General features: G+C 38.0%; 1 protein-coding gene across 9 annotated transcripts in view; it reads right to left on the reverse strand.

Annotated features, from left to right (window-relative positions):
* Nucleotides 1-18926, reverse strand: part of MYO9A (myosin IXA) — a 190100-nt gene that overhangs the window by 109543 nt on the left and 61631 nt on the right. For 8 of the 9 annotated variants that reach the window (XM_074880274.1, XM_074880276.1, XM_074880270.1 and 5 more), the window contains exons 3-7: nt 12922-13016; nt 8864-8926; nt 7570-7669; nt 5021-5077; nt 584-681 (exon numbers count right to left, since the gene is read on the reverse strand). In XM_074880274.1, the coding sequence (XP_074736375.1) occupies nt 584-681; nt 5021-5077; nt 7570-7669; nt 8864-8926; nt 12922-13016 (413 nt within the window). The remainder of the gene's footprint in view (nt 1-583; nt 682-5020; nt 5078-7569; nt 7670-8863; nt 8927-12921; nt 13017-18926) is intronic. The other variant, XM_074880273.1, reaches the window with a different exon arrangement.

The raw sequence follows: 18926 nt of genomic DNA on the forward strand, positions 1-18926 counted from the left end.
GAACTGGCAATTGCATGCAAAGGATTAAATATGATGACTAATAATCAGGATTTCTCATTAAACCAGGATCTGAATTCATGACATGCAGAGTAAGCCATGGCTATTCATGAATGGCTGAAAAATACTTCAAGGTGCTAACTTCCTGACAACGCTCCACTTGCACAAAGAGAATCATTAACTATACTAATGACGGGCATATTTTGTTTATATCTTCAAATGTTGTTTGCTCCTTTATTGCATGAATGGTCAAGTGTCATTATTCATAGAATGGTTTGGGTGGGAGGGGACCTTTAAATATCACCTAGTCCAACCCCCCTGGCATGGGCAGGGACATCTTTCACTAGATCGAGTTGTTCAAAGCCCCATCCAACCTGCTCTTGAACATTTCCAATGATGGGGCATCCACAACCTCTCTGGGCAACCTCCTCCCAGTGTCTCACCAATTACTCCTTCTCACCAGCCTGATATGTTATGTAGAACACAACAGTCACGTTAGCTCAAGTCAGGTGAATTATCTCACTGATTACAGAGGTTATATTAAATAATATAATCTTCAAGCTATTAATATGGAAAATAAACTCACTGTCTGCGAGTCTTGGGAAGAAACCCCACCATCTCCATGGCTAGCTGTAACCGCTCAAAGTCATGCTTCAAGTCCTCCCCTTCCACGGAAAAGCAATCCTGTTGGGTTCAAACAGAAAGATTAAGCATTGAAAGAAATTAAGATCAGAACACATCCAGATGGCCACGTCAACACCTCATAAATATCATTTAGTGATCTCCATGCCTTTTGTCAGCAACAAGAACATTTCCAGTCTGGCCCTGGGAAATAAGATATTCAGGAGGCCATACCAACACTGTGGGGAATAACTGTGGCTGATTACCCCCAACACCCAGTCCAGGGACAGGGGGATTCACAGCACCATAGCAGATGCAGCAAGAAACACACATGCAATACAATAAAAGACCGGGATTAGCAAGGCAGAAATTTTCTTCTTAAATATTAGAAAGAGTACACACAATTAGAAGTTTGATTTTTTAAAATATTCTTTTTTAAAGCCTGGGTTTTTGTTTTGCTGTTGTTTTGTTTGGGTTTTTTTAAATCAAGTTGTTTAGAGAATCTGCTTCTAGAAGGACTTTATGGAAAAGCTAACCAGAGTGCAAATTTGAATACAATAATTATTTATTGTATACACAAACACTCCCCTCTGTACTGTGTTTTTATCCAGCGTGGTGAGATGGTCTTTCAAAGGACACTACATCTCCACCACAAACACCTTGGTTTGAATAACCTGGGCCTCAGAGAGAACTACATTAGTATACCTTTTCCAAAATAACATTTTTGGCTAATTTTTCCTGGAGATACATCCTTATTTCCTAGACTTAACCTCTAACACAAGAGGCGAGTCGCATCGTTCTAACAGTAGGGCAAGAGTTTGTCAATGTGGGACTATTAGCATATGAAAAGAATGTGAATTAACAACGAGATGAAATATGTTACACATTTACAGACAGTTTATTCCACATTAAGTCCTGGTCCATCAGGAGTGCCTATAACTAAAGAGGAAGAATTCAGTTTTAAAATAGAATTCACATAATTTCATGTAAAATATCAGTGGATTAAATCCTGCATAGGAAAGGGAAAGCTTTAAATGTATTTTTCACTAACTTTATTCTAACTACCAAGAAGTTTTCTAAAACTGTGAGCATTGAGAGAATTTGAAATCCACTACATTTTATATTTCCTGGAGGTTAATGTGTCTGAACAGTCTAGTTTTTCAGACACTCCCCAACCTGACAGTAGTCATTGATACTTTCAGGGAAGCCCAGTGACATTCTGGATCCAACTAATATTGTCCTGCATCAATATTTAGGGAACATAAATGCTCCTTAAATGAGTATAAAAGTTATTAATGCCAAGTTCCTTCTGCTTTGGTTTACCGTGGGCCCCACATGGATTATCAATTATTCTCTCTCACTTCACAGTCCATATTTAATACTTTTTCCCACTGCTGCCTATAAAAATTCCCAGTCTCCAAATCAGAATTAGTTTATTGTGCATCACACAATATAGTGTTATCTTAAACCTTAAAATATTTACTAACACTTAAATAGAGACTTATTACAAATTAATCCAGGTATGTTAATTAAAAACTATAGCTGCAGTTGCAGTGAGAATTAATTAAGCAGCTGTATCCACATAGTTTCCTTTGGTCCTTTGTCTGTAAATCATATTTATCACGTGAACAAGTATGCACAAACTTTTACACAAATAACTCTGAAAGTCTGCACTAAACAGGGTTACATGAATACTACAGTGAGCATCATTACCAAGTAGTCACAGGATGATGACTGTTACCTGAAAAGACCCTCATGCTCAATTATAGTACATAAAATAAATAGTAAATACAGCATATATAGACTGAAGTTATTGCATGGTATCAGCTTTGTGTCTTACAGCACCTATCCACATTTAAAGCCTCACAACTGTGTCAGTGATATGTTCTTCATCCCACTCCGTAGCATCATTACAGCAATAGCTACTGATTATAAGGGGAAATTACTATTTAAGGTATTTATTTCAACACAGGAGACTACTCGCACACAACTGCCCTAGCCCCTTGACTAAAAGCTACAGAAGTTCAACTGGACAAGAAAATAATTTTTTTTTTTTATCAATGGTCTTCAGGGACAACAACTTAATACTGCATGGACAAAAAGAGAATTTAGAGACGTTGAACAGTAAGACCATTTAAATCAATGAAAATAAGAGTTTTAAATTTAACAAGAAAATAATACACCTGCTTGTTCTTAGGAAATACTCATGTAAGTGTGACCTTTCACCTTTTATTAAGAGACGATTGAAAATTACCCTTTTTAAGAGATGTAGAAGGTATTTGTATATATTATCCAAAGGAATGCAAAAAAGACATCTACACTATATATCAGTAAGATCAGCAGGCATCAGCAATACAAATATTTACACCACAAAATAGCAGAATAAAAAGTTGTCCCTTCTAAACTCAAACCTTGGCCAACCGGCTTCCTCAGCCACTACAAATACACTGAGAAGAACCCAGAGAAGTTTTCACACCCACTATAGTGGGATTTGGAGTCTGCAGGACAATAATATACCCACAAATTCTGCAAATAAGTCTTTTTTAAAACTTTTTTAGAAGATACCAAGTGGAACTTTTAGTGGTGCTCCGTATTCCAGGAGACAATTTCATTTCATGGCATCATTCATCCAAAACTAAGTCACGAGTCAATGGCAAAATACCACGGACAACTCAGAAGTAGCACAATCTATGCCAAAAGCAATTTAATTAACAATTTACATAACAATTGCCAAACTCATTAATCCGCATGGAAAAGCCTTTTGCAAATTATCTACTTAAAAGAGGATGCTCTGTAGTGTTTCAGCTCTGCACTGTTTCCTAATGGGTGATAAATGGAAGATTATTAAAAAAAGGAGTTTTCTTGATATTAGGGCAGAGAAGCATTACATAGTCCATGCTCACAGACCAAACTCATCACTAATATTCTGCCAGGGCAATTAGTTTCCCAGCAAAAGCCAGTCCCCTGTTTACTATCATCACACTGAAGCAATCCATGGATTTTCATAGAAAGTTTAAAAAAATAGTGTTTCTTTATAAACGAGGCCATGGTTATGGGGAGAGGTCCAGGGTATGCTTAGGAATGAATCATCAACTGAAGCAAAGATGTGATTTACCATGGAAAACACAGAAAATTATCCCAAGCAAAATAAAATATCACATAAACAGCCGAATTGTAATGGCACACAGTTTTGCTATGCAAAATAAAGACATGTAACATGGTAGACCCCAAACTGGCACGGCACTGTTGGCCCCTCCAGGAGAAGGTATTAAATTTGGGGTCTGTTTTAATTTTAATTCCTCCAGTAAATTGTCCTAACCCACTCCTGAGGCAATTAAAGGTCTTTGCAACTTACTGAAGTGTACGAAGGTATATAGAAAAGCATCTGTTCTTTACTTCCTGCTCTTGTAGGACCTCTAAGGATGCTGATGTATTAAGGATGCCAATACAATATTCAACATTTTTAAACCTTGGGGGGTTAGACTCCCTTTCCCTCCTCTCCTCCTAAGGATTTTGCAGCAGAATCTTGCTGTTAAGATGCTTATTTAGCCTGAGTGAAACCCAGCTCCTTCACAGATTACCTCTTACTCTTCCAAGATGCACCAGCTAGAGTTCAGCAACCATTAAGGACACGGCAAAATGAGCAGAAACAACATGCAGCTGATCCAAAACATGCTTCCCCGTGCAAGACAAAACCAAAGAGACCATCACGGGACACACAGACACCCAAAGCACATCGCCAACTGAAGCCACCGCCTCCGACTCGGTTGCACAGGAGCAGCCAGGTAAGGGGGAGAAGCTTCACCGTTCCCGTTTTTGGTTCGATCCATTTGGAAAGGATGATCGTGTCAGCAGAACTATTTTAGGAGAAGGAATTGTTTGTGCATTTTGAAGAATATCAGGATTTGTTTCTCTCACAGATGGCTGAGGGGGATGTTTTTGGGTTGTTTTCCCTTGGAAACTGGAGAGCAGATACACTGCTAGAACCATCATCACGTACTGATGCATCTCTTAGGGCTTCAAGAGACTGATTTGCAGTTTTATCGGAAAGAAATTCCAATTTTCACATTGCTGCTCTATCACAATTTCCACAAATCATCATGTATTACATCAGGAAGGAAAAAAAAAATCCCTCAGTTTGCTAAAACCAGATGACCGTATCCAACTGTTGAAGAAGCTTTCCAGATGGAAGGAACCAGGAAAGGGCAAGGGAAAAAACATCTGTATTCTCATAAGCCAATACACAAGCGACATGACTGCAGGGCAGAGGAAGGGAGAGGATAATTAATAGGTTAAACTTAATTTGACTTTGATTTCTGCTCAGGTCTTGGTGCACCTAACAAATTCAAGTGAGCAGCAGCCCTGCACCAGCAACACAGAAGACATGGGTACTTGTACTGACCGGCTCAGAGTCATAGCAATAATCATCCCAGCTCTGTCTGAGGGGTTTCTTTGTCATCTGAAAGCAAGGCAGACCGGGTTAAGTAGTGTTCAGACCAAAAATAGCTCCCACTACCTGCTCTTTAACCAGGGCAACAACGTGGACTTTCCAAGTAAAATAATTGTTATTATTCTGCGAAGTCATTCCTTACTTTTTTTGGTAGGATTTATAATGCTTTTGCAATCATGGTGCTCTGATTCCTGCTCACAGTGTTTTCAAGACGGTGAGGACCTCTCATGCAATAAGCTTAATGGATTTTAAGATCTTTTATTTTTCTCTACGGTTGGAGAAACCTTTGGTTTACTTAGATCTGAAGAGCTATTGATGGAAAATCACACTGAAGAGCAGATTTTTTGTTTCTGCTCTTAACCTCTGCTCTAGACACATATATGCTGCAAAAGTGCAATTCTCGGATGAATTAGAAAGCAAGATTTGAAAGCTTTTTAGGAATTTGTATCTTTTTCCAGTCAGAAAGGGAGTTGAGAGAAGTCAAAGCACAAGTCAGCGACCAGTCCCAAGAGGGAGACACACATGGCACCAGAGCTCCTGATGAACTTAAAATAAGGATCTAAACCTGAAAATCACTAGTTTCAAAATGGATAAATGTGAATTACCAGCGCAGAAAATATTCAGCAAGTTGCAGGGTATGCAATGGTAGGTATACCTGCCACTGGTATGAGATATGGAAAAGTCATCCAAACTCAGGGGAGTTAAGTAAATCTGCTTTTAAAAAAATTTTTTTTTTTTAAACCTCCTCCCTGCATTTACAGATCAACAAAATAACAGCACATGTTGGTGAACTATCTGAATAGATTATTTCTCATCTGCAATGCAAAATGCACGTTTGTTTTGCATAACACAACGTGAGCTGAGGAACCTGGGAGAATGAAAATAATGCTTGACTCAAGGACTGAGTCAGTCCTTAAGGGGTCTGGTTCAATATTTTATAGCTTTTCAATTTTAATATTTTAGTTAAACACTTTGGCTAATTGCTGAGCTCATTCCTTTTCCTTTGAAAGGGATTTCTCTAGGACACATTTAAGAAGCTACTGTAAATGCTCAAGGGTCATTTTATAATTTTTCCCCTTTTATGTTTCCAAAATTTCTTTTGCCATTCCTCCACTACCTCTTTTTCCTTTTTTTTCCCTAAAATTTCAGACTGTCACTATTGTCCGTACACTGTGTTCAGGCAAGTCCAGAGTCTGCTTCCCCGTTCCACTGGACTAACCTCAGCATCATTCTCCAGCCTACTTGTCCACAGCATCCTAATTTAGGTTAAAACAAATGTTTCAACCTAAATTATTGCATTCCTACTAGTTCTATACACTACATGCCACTGGATTTATAATTTTAGTTTAAATATTAACACCCTTGAATGGCTATTTAAAAAAAGGACTGTAATTAAAGCAACGTTTTCAACTAACATAAAACTACCGTATTGCCCAACAGAACCTGTGAATCTGACAAAACATTCGATCCAAATGATCTCAGCAGCACAGATGCTCATGAAGATCACACCAGGTTCTCCAACTATCACCTGAGGCATAAAGACAGCAAAAAGCCTTCAGCTTTTACTGTGTTACTCATCTGTGCGAGTTTCCTGATCCTGCTAAGAGTGGGAGTCATTAATATTACAATAGGTTTGGGCTTTGATAGCCCACTTTAAAAAGATCTTTGAAAAGCCCCAGGTAATTGAGACTTATTCCAGAGTTAAATTATATTTCTAGAAAGACTAAAGGCTATTTGGGTTGCACTGTGCATACACATTTCTCTTCAGCTTAGGGATTAAATCACTCTTTGTGGCTAATTGTGTTTCATCTCCAAGAAAATTGCAATTAGTTAAAACCAACATATAACCTAACTACTCTTCCACATAGTCCTACTCCTTTTCTTCTTTTTTTTTTTTTTGAGCAAAAAGCAGCAAAGTCCCTGTTCACAAGCATCAGCAGACAACTGCATCTTAAATACCTGAAATAAATCAGATTTTCCAAAGTATGAGTTTATTTCGCCATGAATATCTCACTCATTTATAATTCACACATTTTCAATGGTTGCTGTGATTTTATTTATATTAAATTTATTTATATTAAATTTATTATATTGTTAAATACAAACAATCAAGCCAGCCATGAAGCTACAGAATTAGGACTACCTCATGCAAGATGTTATATCCTGAAGAGGTACTAGTATCACACATTTTCCTCTTTTCTTCAACTCAGCAGACAGAAGTTAATGAGTAAATGACATTCACACAGATAACAGGTAAATTATTACTATTTCATCACAGGTAGGGGACAAAAATGGAAAACTGATTTTTCTTTTTTTTTTTTTTTTTTCATAATATTAGGTGTTCAGATTGCCAGTGCAGAATTATTTCCAATGATGGAAGGCTGCCTATAGAGCATTAAGACAACCCATTTTTATTACTCCATATATTTTCTTTATTAGCATTAAATACCAGCAGTAGAAGAGGCAAGACCATGCATTGTATTCCTGTATAGTATTCCCACCTGGTTGAGATAATGATATTCTTCAGGCTGCTTCAGATGAAATGCTGATCTCTCTTCCTCACTCGCTCCTGCCAGGAGGTAATAAAACACATGGTAGTTCCTGGTGACAAATTAAAAAAAAGATGTTAGACTTCAAAATGAACAGCATCATTAATCAGAGAAGCATATGTAAAACTCATAACCTGATTTTCCAGCTTCCAAACTCAGACCTGAACACTCGTACACACTTTGCAGTCATATGAAATATTAAAGTAATGGAGAATGAGATACCTCTTTTCCATCCAAGGATATCCACTGCCCTAGAATAGACTTAAAGAATTCCTAGGCAGCATTGTCATGTTTTCATTCAGAAACATGTGCAATGCCTACATATTTATTAGAATCAAAACAACATATTTGCCCGCAATGCAGAACTTACTATTATTTTTAATACCTTATTGCCATTTAAAACATAGTGATTTTGCAGTTGCAGTTCTGTAAGACAGAACGAAAAAATCTTTCAACTTTGATGGCTACTCAAATATTCAAAATACTTGAATATTACTAACACTAAAAACACCCCAAGTGACACTCATCTGTTTTGCTTCAAGACAGCTCTAACATGGATTAACTCTGAGAGCGTAGCAATATTTCTAAAATTAAAACTTCGCTTTTATGTTGGATGTTTTCCAAGAGGAACCAAGTTAAATCATCTTGCAACACCCAAAACTACATTTGTCAAGGCTGTTTAACTTCAGAATCAGCCCATGAGCACTCAGGAAAAATTCTCACATAATGCATCTTAAAAGGGAAACACAGACAGAAGTGCTAAGAGTTGAAAGACAACTCGAAGCAGCAAATTTATTTAAAATCAGAGTAATTACTGAGAGAGGAGCATGTAATAAATAATATGTTGCAATTAGGAAAGAATAGTTTTCTTAAATTTGTTGTCTATATAATTTTAGCTTTTTCTAAAGGCCCTTCTGATGGCTTCAACGTGTTAAGAACTGTAACACAGAACTAAAAAACCATCTTCCCCCCACCTCAAATTAGATATTAAACAGCTTACAAGCTGCACAAGAAAACAAACGGTATGTAATAATTCATGTGACATGAATCGTTTTCCCTGGGTAGTACATTCCTCCCTAAACAGTAAAATATAAAATGCATCATTTATCTTTGAAGCACAGAGCTAAAAGCGTGAAAATCCTGGTCCCCCCATGCCAGCTCAAACAGGGTTTGAAGCTATCTGTGCCACGCTATCAGCACATATAGAAGTCCAAACCAACCCTACAAGCAACATATAGGCACCTACCGTTCATTGTGCTCCTGATAGACTAGTCTTGATTTCTCTAGGAGGTACTTTTCAACATAAGCTCTAGAAGGAAAAAAATGAAAGTGTTATTCATTGACCCAATATTCAACTTAAACGAACACAGCTTTACAGGGACTTTTCAGTCTTACTACGCACAAAAAAAAGTTTCAGTCTTGTTTCACTTAGTTATATAAATTTCTTCCTAAGCAGAACAAGCCCAATATTATGTTTGGCTTTTGAGGTTTTTTTGGTTTGATACAGAGCCAACACTAACTTGGATATGAAAAACACGATCTCAGATGCGTTAGCCTATGGGCAGGGAGCACGGGGGAAAATTTTGACAGCAGTGAAGAATCTCAGATACTAATTTAATCCAAAGCCAGCAAAATAAAAGTGCTTGTAGACGAAGATCTGTGCACACAAGAAACATAACTGGGTGCAAAAGTTTGCAAGGTCATATTTAGCTGCAGAATCGGTCCTCAAATCACTATTACCTCTTCCAGAAAAGCGACTTCCCAACAAAAACTTGGAGTATTAACTTGTGGCTATCGTCAAAAAATAAACAATTGCAAAAGCTCCTTATTGGAGTTTACATTTTATCCTAAGTGCCTCCATAATAAACATGTTTAATTTACATATTAAATACTTTTTACAAGCTTATAGAGCTGAAACAAGCTTCAACAGGTTTTTTCTTCCAAACAATACTAACCAGTAATCACAGGGATTTAGAAACCGGAGTTATAATTGGCAGTTTTGATGATGTAGCTGTGTTTTTCCAGCTACAGACATCCAGTGACATGGCACCGACATTAGCAGCCACGTATGAATCAGGAAATCCAATGAACCTTGGGTATGGTAGGACAAGGAGGTGCCTCTATGCTCGCTTCTCCACCAGAGCCTCCAGATGGGGACAGACCTATTTATTACTTGCATCTCAGTAATCCTCCCCTCCTTTCACTAAAAAAATCAAGTAAAATAAATCATTTAGACATGCTGCAGAGGTTTCGTGACAACTCTTATGGGCAGCTCTTAGGAGAGGCTACTGGAAATGGCATATGCAATCCCCAGCTGGATGATCTTTCTGCATAGGAGGAGTAAAGACAGACAGACAGCAAAAGCAGTATTATTCCTCTGTATGATATGCACCAAAAAGGTTTATTTTTGTTTATTCCCTGCAAGGAAGCCGAGAATGGTCTATGGATATTCCTCACTGACAGGGGGTTTTTTGTATTCCCTTTCTAACCCAAACCCAATTTTTCCTTTCCAAGCCAAACCATAAATCCACTGCAGGCTTGGCGAACAGAGGAGTGAAAAAGGTATCAAAGTGTCCCAGATCCCACTCCCACCCCCGGGTAGTAGCTCAGCATGCTGCTGTATGACAACCTGGATCACGTCCACTGCCCTTGACGTCTCATCCCTTCCCCTGTGATTTCTGCTCTTGTTATAAACACACACCCCTAAATTACTCTTATTCAATTATTTTGGTTGGAAAGGTCTTCCTGAGGTCATCTAGTTCAAACCACTATTTAAATCAGGGCAATTTTTCTAAACATTTTTTTTTAAACTGTTTTGTAGATGCAACTAAAATGCTGCTTTGGTAAAATACTTCTTGCTTGGTGCAAAGGTCGTAACAAAGACATAACCCAAGAAGAACACATGTCCCCTCTTGTAACAGGATAGTGAAAAGGAAAACCAATCTAAGTATAATAAAAGTAGACATCTCCAAATGTTTTCTTTTTATCTACTGTTGTCAATTATGTTAAATCTACCTTTAAGAGTAAAGAAAAGGAGTTCTAAGAGTATGATTTCCTGCAAAATATTCATTTAAGCACGCTGCAGAGTCTGTACTTAGCATACCAGGTAACATCAGCTGAAATCTGAGACTGAATTTCATATACAAACACCAACATGCAAAACACCCAAGCACAGCATGTTTGAAAGTGCCAACTCATGGCATTTGAGATACAGCCTCACGCCATTGCACAGATTTACCATTATACCAGGGCACTGTTGTTTTTAATTAAAATGTCTCCTATCTGGCTCTTCTGCAATTTTATGGAGCATGTCAGATGTTGAAGCTTTTGATCATCTTATGAGGACTGAACAGGTTGCAAAGACCTTCCTCCACTACTCGCTTATCATCGAACAGGACATAATAAATTCATAAAGCCTTATGGGAATGCACTTAACTGTAGCCATTGCTCATGATCCATCAATTTTAAAGACATCTTCAAAGACTTCATTTCATGGGGCGCGGTTGGCTGCTACTAAATCTCTTGGCTATTACACCTCTTAAGTTTAAATACACTTCAAGTTTTGGGTCATTACATGCATAGGGTTTGTAAGCAAATATCCAACTGCTATTTTCAGCCTTTGACCAGAGCAAAATTCTGATTCGGGGCTGTAAGTTACAGTCACATTAACAAAGCAAATAATATGCAGAATAGAGGATGATAATTGACTTGGGTTGTGCTTAAAATCTATGCAATTTTTAAAAAAAATAAAATGGTGATCTTCCTTGTCAAACTATGGAAAAAAATTGTGGCCTCATATGCCAGGAACAGCTCACAGGGTTTTTTTAAATATCTCTTTATTTTCATTGGGGCAGCACTACAGGCTTATAGCAAAGCACAGTCACATCACCCCGTGCAACTGAAGACCAAGAAAGTGCATTTTTTTTTTTAAAGAGAGAAAATTCCTCTTATTTTATGAACTACAGTATACAAATAAAATGTTACTTGCACCTATCTGCAAAGTATGAATAGAGGCCACTTCCACAGAGCTGACATAGCATGCCAAGAAGTTAAGGCATTTGTTGCAGTCTTGTTACCCTGTATTTCTGGAGGTATTAAAAAAAAATGAGGCTTATCCTTTTAAGAGAACTGTTCACCAGAATTAAAGAAGAAAAAAAAAAGAAAAAGAACATCAGATTTGACGTAGGATGAAAAAAACAGCAGGAAGGTACACAGAGTACCCAAGCTCATTTGAAAAATTAATGGAAGCTATTTGTGTGATACTGTTCTGCTGGAAAATAAGAAAGAAAAAAAAATTTAAAAGCAATTCACTAAAATAACAACAAAGTCCCAGCAAGAGATCTTTTAGCTAGCTGCAGAAGTTATACAACCCCTGGAATGCCACTTCTACTCTTTGCTTTTCCAACTGAGTTAATGAACCTGGACAAAAAGTGGAGTTAACGAAGCCCTGCTCATCTAGAGCTAGCTTGAGTCACTTTGTGATGACCTGATGCCGTGTAAATTGTCTAAAGCCAAAGAGAAAGCCAGGCTTAGGTAAGCCCACCCAGAAGGTTTCATCCGTAGACTTCCAACCATGCAGCACTTCTGCTGCAGCCCTCCCCAGGAGAAGGAAGGTTTGAGTCACAGCTGTTATGTCCCATGAGCTTTGTGTAGCAGAAGAGATGTTGAATTAAACTGTGGAGAACCACAATGGAGACAAGCATCTCCTTGCAATGGCCCGGGGGTAAAAAAGAGGCCCTAACTGGTCAAGGGCTGGGTTAAAGAAAGACTTCAGGGTAGAGACAGAAGCATATGGGGAATTAGACAGATATCAGGAAGAGTCTGGCTCCACCACCTCTGTAACACCCATCAGGCAGCTGGAGATTAAATCCCCCCTTTGAGTTTCTCTTCCTGAGACTGAGCAAAGCCAGGTCCCTCAGCCTCTACTTCCTATCATATGCTCCAGTCCCCTAACCCATCCTAGCTAAAATGTTTCTCTTTCCTGCCTTAACTGCTGTCTTAGGAGGAAAAGTTCCACCTCAGCTTAATTATAAAGTCAACATCATGATTAAGGACAGCTCAGCTGGCTTGAAACCAGCTCAGGTGTATCCATGCTTCAATATGCAGCTCAGATTGCCAACATTTTCATACCAATGGATTTAAATAGGCTAAAACCACATATTCACACACACCCCCCCTCCATTTCAGGTAATATACTGGCCAAAAATAGTAACCTTCTTTTTCGTGTACCCCCTACAACAGCCTATTTAGTCTCCTTGTGCAGGTAAGAGTAAGTACAGCATCTTCAACCCGATTCCCACTTACCCTCGCACGGTGCCTGTCTCCTGATAATTCACTTGAATAAATTTGCCAAATCGACTCGAGTTGTTGTTATGTGCCGTTTTTGCATTTCCAAAAGCCTGTGAAAAGAGAGAGATGCCATCATTGCCTTTGAAAAGCCACCACCTTACCTTATTTATATGCACGTCACTAACAACTTAACTTTAGGGATTTTGCCATCATTGTGTAATTAATAAAAAGCATATGGTGAAAGTTAGTTGAATGGTCTACAAAATAATACGACGAGCTTCTGGGAACCATATTCATTTTCAATTTGGTATTCATGAAGGGCATATAAACACTGTTTAAAAATAAAGCGTTAGCTGTACAGGAGAGATTTAATATTTGAAGTTATTATAGTCTATATTAAGGCTGTGCTTTATTCATTTAAATAAATATAAAAGTACACTGCTCCAACAAGACTCTAAATTTTAATGTTAGAGGAAGCTGCTTTTTAATTATATATGGAATTAGGGGGAAAAAAATGCTTTGAAGGCTACTCAGATGTTAGACAATGTCATATATGTCACCGGCATAACCCAGAGTATTTTCAGCATTTCAGACACTGTTGTTTCGATTTGCTGCTGTTGTTTTTTTCAAAATCAAAATGCCTTTAAGCCTTTATTATGCAAAGCTTTTATTAAAGCCTTGCCTTACCGAGGCACCTAATACAGAGAGTCATTTATTGCCATTTAAAAGAAATCTCTGAACAGAAGAAACTTGTAAGAACTGCAGCTCAGCCTCATGGAAAACTGGTACATTCAATTGTGCCTAAATCACCTTAATAACAATCTGGCCCACAGTGACAGAATCTGTCAAGCTGCCAGGTCCAATTAATGTTTCATTTATTAAACCAGTGTTGATAATCATTCACCTTTTCTTCTAAGGCAAACTTATTTAAGGTAATTATACACAAGATAATGTCTAAGTGTTGTTTGTGTATGGACACTGAATTACAATTACAAATACAATTTGTGCTGAGGTTTAACATCAGAGCTCAGCTCTGAGCTCCCGATAGATTTATTCCCTGCTCAGCTATTTATTAGAAAAGATTTAAAAGGCTTTACATCTATAATATGAAACTTTTCAAATGACCTTCTCAGATTTAACTTTACAACTAACAGCAAAAAATAAGGGCCAAATTAAATGAAACCTTGGTGAAAAGGCATTCAACACCTTCAGCACCTGCGTGATGCATGCTCTCATGTCTGCTTTTATCTTCCCAGGCAGATTTATTTAGCAATCTGGATAGATTTAATGATTTAAGAACCGAAGGGGGTTTGCTAACAGAATAACGATGTGATTTTTTCCCTCCTATTTGAATACAAGGATCTGTTTAAACTCAGGCTGTTGCATACGAATTCACTTTAGTTGACTAAAACAAGTTCTGGAATAGCCGAAACCTGCAGAGCAAGCAGATTATACTTGAGAGATTTATTTCAGACACACAGCTAAGGAACGCTCCCTTACAGAAGTTTCACATCTTTTCAGGCTGCTCACATTTGTTTTCTGCTTATTCCCCCCCAAAATCCTCCCCACATCCAGCATCCCTCCTCCACCCCACCCTTCAGAGGGTGTCAAAGATGCCCACACCTCCAGGTGAGCACTGAAGCCCCCAAAACTCACCTGGCAACAAAAATCCAGGCATCCTTTCCCCAAAAATAGGCATTTTGGCATTAAAAGACACGATGCTATTTAACATTTCCGGAGGATTTACCTGTCCTCCTCCAGGTATTTCAGTGAGCAGAGACACAGCAAGAAGCTTATAAGCACAAGCTAGTGCATCGCCATATATTTAGATATTTGTTTCAAATTATATTAATTACATTATGAGCATTTCCCTGCAATAGGATTGACTGTAATCTAAGATATCATGTTAAGATAAATTTTCTATATAGCTGAAGTTGCTCACTTAAGAACAAATGAGCCAGCAACAATATGAACTTGAACAGACCAAATGGAAGGCAGCCCTGTTTTAATCACCTTTTCATATAATTTAATAAAGAATTTAAGCAAAAAACACTATTAAAAGGATTTTCTGGTTCTGTTCCCTGTGCTTATACCTTAAAGTAATAGCTCACGGAGACAAATAAGGTCTATTTATTAGGATTTCTTTGGGAAGAGCCTTACCCAGGAATAAGTATTTTATATTCTGTAACAAGGAACATTTAGAGTCAGGAAAAAACATTTTAAATATAGGAGTGGGAAACCGTGAGAGTCCTCTTTTTTTATGAGTTTTTTTTCTGGATTAACATGCCAGACCACATTATATTTTATAACCCAAACGCCTACAGAAATCATAACCCATAATATACCTCTTTCATGCATTTTTCTTTATTGCTGGTGTAAATGAGAAAGCTCTTTGGATCACATCTTGTTAAAACTTAAGGCTGACTCTATGGCAAAGGCACGCTGGTGAAGGGCCAACAAGTAGCTAAAGAAACGCCTGATGTCTAACTTGAGACAACTTAATACATTTTTGTTTGGTTTACTCACCGTGTTTCTTTAACAGAACTATTGGGCTACAAAAAAAGAGTGCTATTAATTCAATTTATGCATGCCTAATCTATATATACTTGAACAGGACACCACGTCCTGCTGCAACCAGGGCATAATATAATAGCTCAGCCTCGGAAAACACAAAATGAGTTATCCCCAAAACAAATTATCTTCTGTTCTTATTATTTCCCTTTACTGACTCATTGATTCGAAGCTGCTGAACAGCTCAACGGGCAAAACTCTGTAACAGCATTCCTAAAATTCTCAGGGACACCAAAGCTTTTACTGGCCAGGGCTCAACATTTTGAAGGAAACAAAATTCAATACGGTCCTCTGTAGGAGCCGAGCATCCCTCTGGACCCAGTGCTGGTGATTCAACAGTTTAGAGAAGGCAGAGAAATGAGCAGCTCCATTCCTCCTGCCTCCTACAACCCTCCTGCACAAAGAGATGCTTATCATGGATGGCAGGGAAAAAAATATTAATAATTAACAGTTTCATGGCTAAATACTTCAACGTTCCTCCTCGCCTGATCCCAAAGGACAGTGGTCTTTTCATTTTGGACTGAATATTAATGCAATCTGGATTACAGATTAGGGATTACAGCCAGAATAAGGATTATTTTACTGTCTTTTCTGAAATAAGGTTATTTTCCAAACGCCTGCATCTAGGAAAACACTGTAGTGGCTTGTTCTCATATGGCAATGGCAATAAAATGCTGTTGTACAGATAATCCTGACTGAATGCCATCCCCATATAGAATATTCCCACATAGAATAACAGTTTCTGTGGTGAAAGCACTAGTGGAAGTATGTGCCTTTGGTGGCGTATTTAAGGTTCCCAGTGTGGCCTTTCTCAAAGGAGCCTCTAGGACTCACCCTTAGAGGGAAAAATAAATACATCATTTTATCTTTTCTATATAGAACGATAAATGTATTAATAGACAAGAGTTTTTAAATGGTTTCCCATCTACTTGACACATAAATTTCAGTTTTTAGAAAGCCATACCATGAATATACCAGAAGAAAAGCAAGCCAACTGCCTAAATCTCAATATGGGCTATGCCATTGTGGAATAGTTATATTAGTAGTTATATTCCATCGTGGGGCCCTGAAGGGACTGGGAGCAAGATTTAGTCATGCTCATTTATGTTCGGGACAAGAAATAGCTTAATATCAGACAAGAGACTGCTGGAAGACTCATATTCCCTGGTTTACCGTGAATTTCGGAATTCATGAATCAAATGTATTCATAAAGTATGAATGACTTGTAACTGTATAAGCAAGGTGGAAACTCAAAGTGTCAGCCAGCAATATAGTAGCCAGGGAAATAAAACACATGTCTGAACTTACGTAACTAAAGAGAATATTTGTGAATTAAGACCTTTGCATATATAGGTGCTGGTAACGGACAAGGGGGGTGCAGAGTCCATACGATGCCCAAAGAGCCCAAGCCCTAATGCACGGGGACTGCACTAAAGAAGACAGCATAGGAAAAGTCTATTTACCATCAAATAACATCAACACAAGGCCAGGGCCAGAGCTAGACAGACACAGCACAAACAATGTAACAGCAAGGTTCAACGCACATGTCAGATGTGCATTTGCATACTTTAGCTATAGCTTCTGTTAGAGAAGCCCAGCGCATGCTTCCACAAAGAGTGGGGGTTTTAAACATCACCTATAATTTATTTCCAGATTTGAAGGCTATTTTTCCCAATATGCTATACATTATGTTTGGGGGAAAAAAAAAAAAATCACAAATACCTTTATTAAAAAAAAAAAAAAAAACACACAGGAAAAAAATAACATATTGAAATTTTGTAATTTCAATGTCTTTTTTATGTGACCAGGGCATTCACTGGCTTTTACAGTTATTCTCTGCAGTTATGAATTCCTTTCTGCATCTTGAAACATAAACAGCTGCATGATAAAGATCATTTTTGCTTGTTTTCCTTCAAACTGTAACCAAGCTCCCAGCACTCTTCTTGTCCTGTTCTATTGCTTTTTAACAGAAATATATTGAGTTATGGCCAGAACATAAAATGCATCTAGACTACTTAAATTAGAGCCTTGCTAAATCCCTTCTCATTATTGCTTCTGCCCTGGGAAATACTTCTTTTAAATCTGCAGCTCACCGCCTGATAAAACCTATCAACCTGTAATTGTACTGCTAAAACTATACCCCTTTGACGTATCTCCCCCAACTTTCAGTTTCCGTAAGGAGCCCTAAAGGTCAGCTCTATGCAGCAGAGACCACAACACCTAAATAACTATCAAAGCCAGAAAGTATGAGCTACAGCTTGCATTCTTGCAAAGTAAAATAGCATTTATGTGAGTCCTTCAAGGCGTTGTTCTGCGTGGCCAAGTAATAATATTGAATATCTAGTTTATTGCAATTAAATATGAGTTCAAGTGCTGACACCTTGTTCTTTAATGCTCTTGGTTGTGGCTAGATGTTCCATGCTGCCTAATGAAACCATCAATGCTTTTATGGTAAAAAGCAAAACCCACGAGGTATTTATAGCATTCGCACTGCAGAGCTCTCACCAAGAACGACCTGCAACCCTGAACTGCCAAACAACTGACCTTTAAAATCTTTTAAAGATTTCTCTCTCGTTATTCCATTTTTTTTCAACAGGCCACCGGAGAACACTGCAGAGCCAAAACCCAATTTTCTATTTCAAACCACAAAGGCGACAAAGCAATTTAAACACAAGGTCCTATAATGACAAAATACTTTTTTGCGTTTTAATTAACAAATTGATAATGTTTTTCTCCAATATTTTTAGAGAAAATTTCTCCTGGCTGTTGACACGAGCACAAGACTTTGAATGGCAAGTAGGAGTTTGAAAAGACTACACATGCACATATATATCTAAAATCTCCAAGTCTCTCACACATATCAGGATTTATATACAGCTTAGACCAATTCACAACACATTTTAAGGTATTCATCCTCAACATACCCCCCCATTTCGTTGATAACCCCCATGACATCTCCTGGTTGTCAATACCTACAGAAGGTTGCGTGAAATAAAACAACTCAGTATTTTTAAAAGAAAGTATTTGCAAAGTTCCAGCTGCTGCTGTACCGCAAGAAAAAAAACAATAATAAAAATTAATAAATAATACTAGATCTATGTTTGCCTTCCTTGCAATACAAGTCTGATGCAGGTAAAAAAAGAAAGGAAAAGCACTCAAACCTCTGCAAGCCCTGCCACAGCTGTTCAAAGGTGCTGGTCACTTGATCCACGGTGGGAATCCAACTCCTTGTCAAGCCAAGGAACAGCAACTGCTCTTGGGGAAGACCCTGAGCCCACCTGACCTGCTTTGAGCTCGGATAGACCAGAGGTCCTCTGGAGGTCCATGCCAACTTCAATTATTATTCAGTTTTCAAGTATCTAGCCATCTTTCTCACTATTCTGGTGCAGAGAGAGCAGGGACATGAAAGTCATGTCTCAACACATTGCCTAAAACAAAATCCAAACCTA

This window comes from Strix uralensis, chromosome 11 (genome assembly GCF_047716275.1).
Source record: "Strix uralensis isolate ZFMK-TIS-50842 chromosome 11, bStrUra1, whole genome shotgun sequence".
NCBI lineage: Eukaryota > Metazoa > Chordata > Aves > Strigiformes > Strigidae > Strix > Strix uralensis.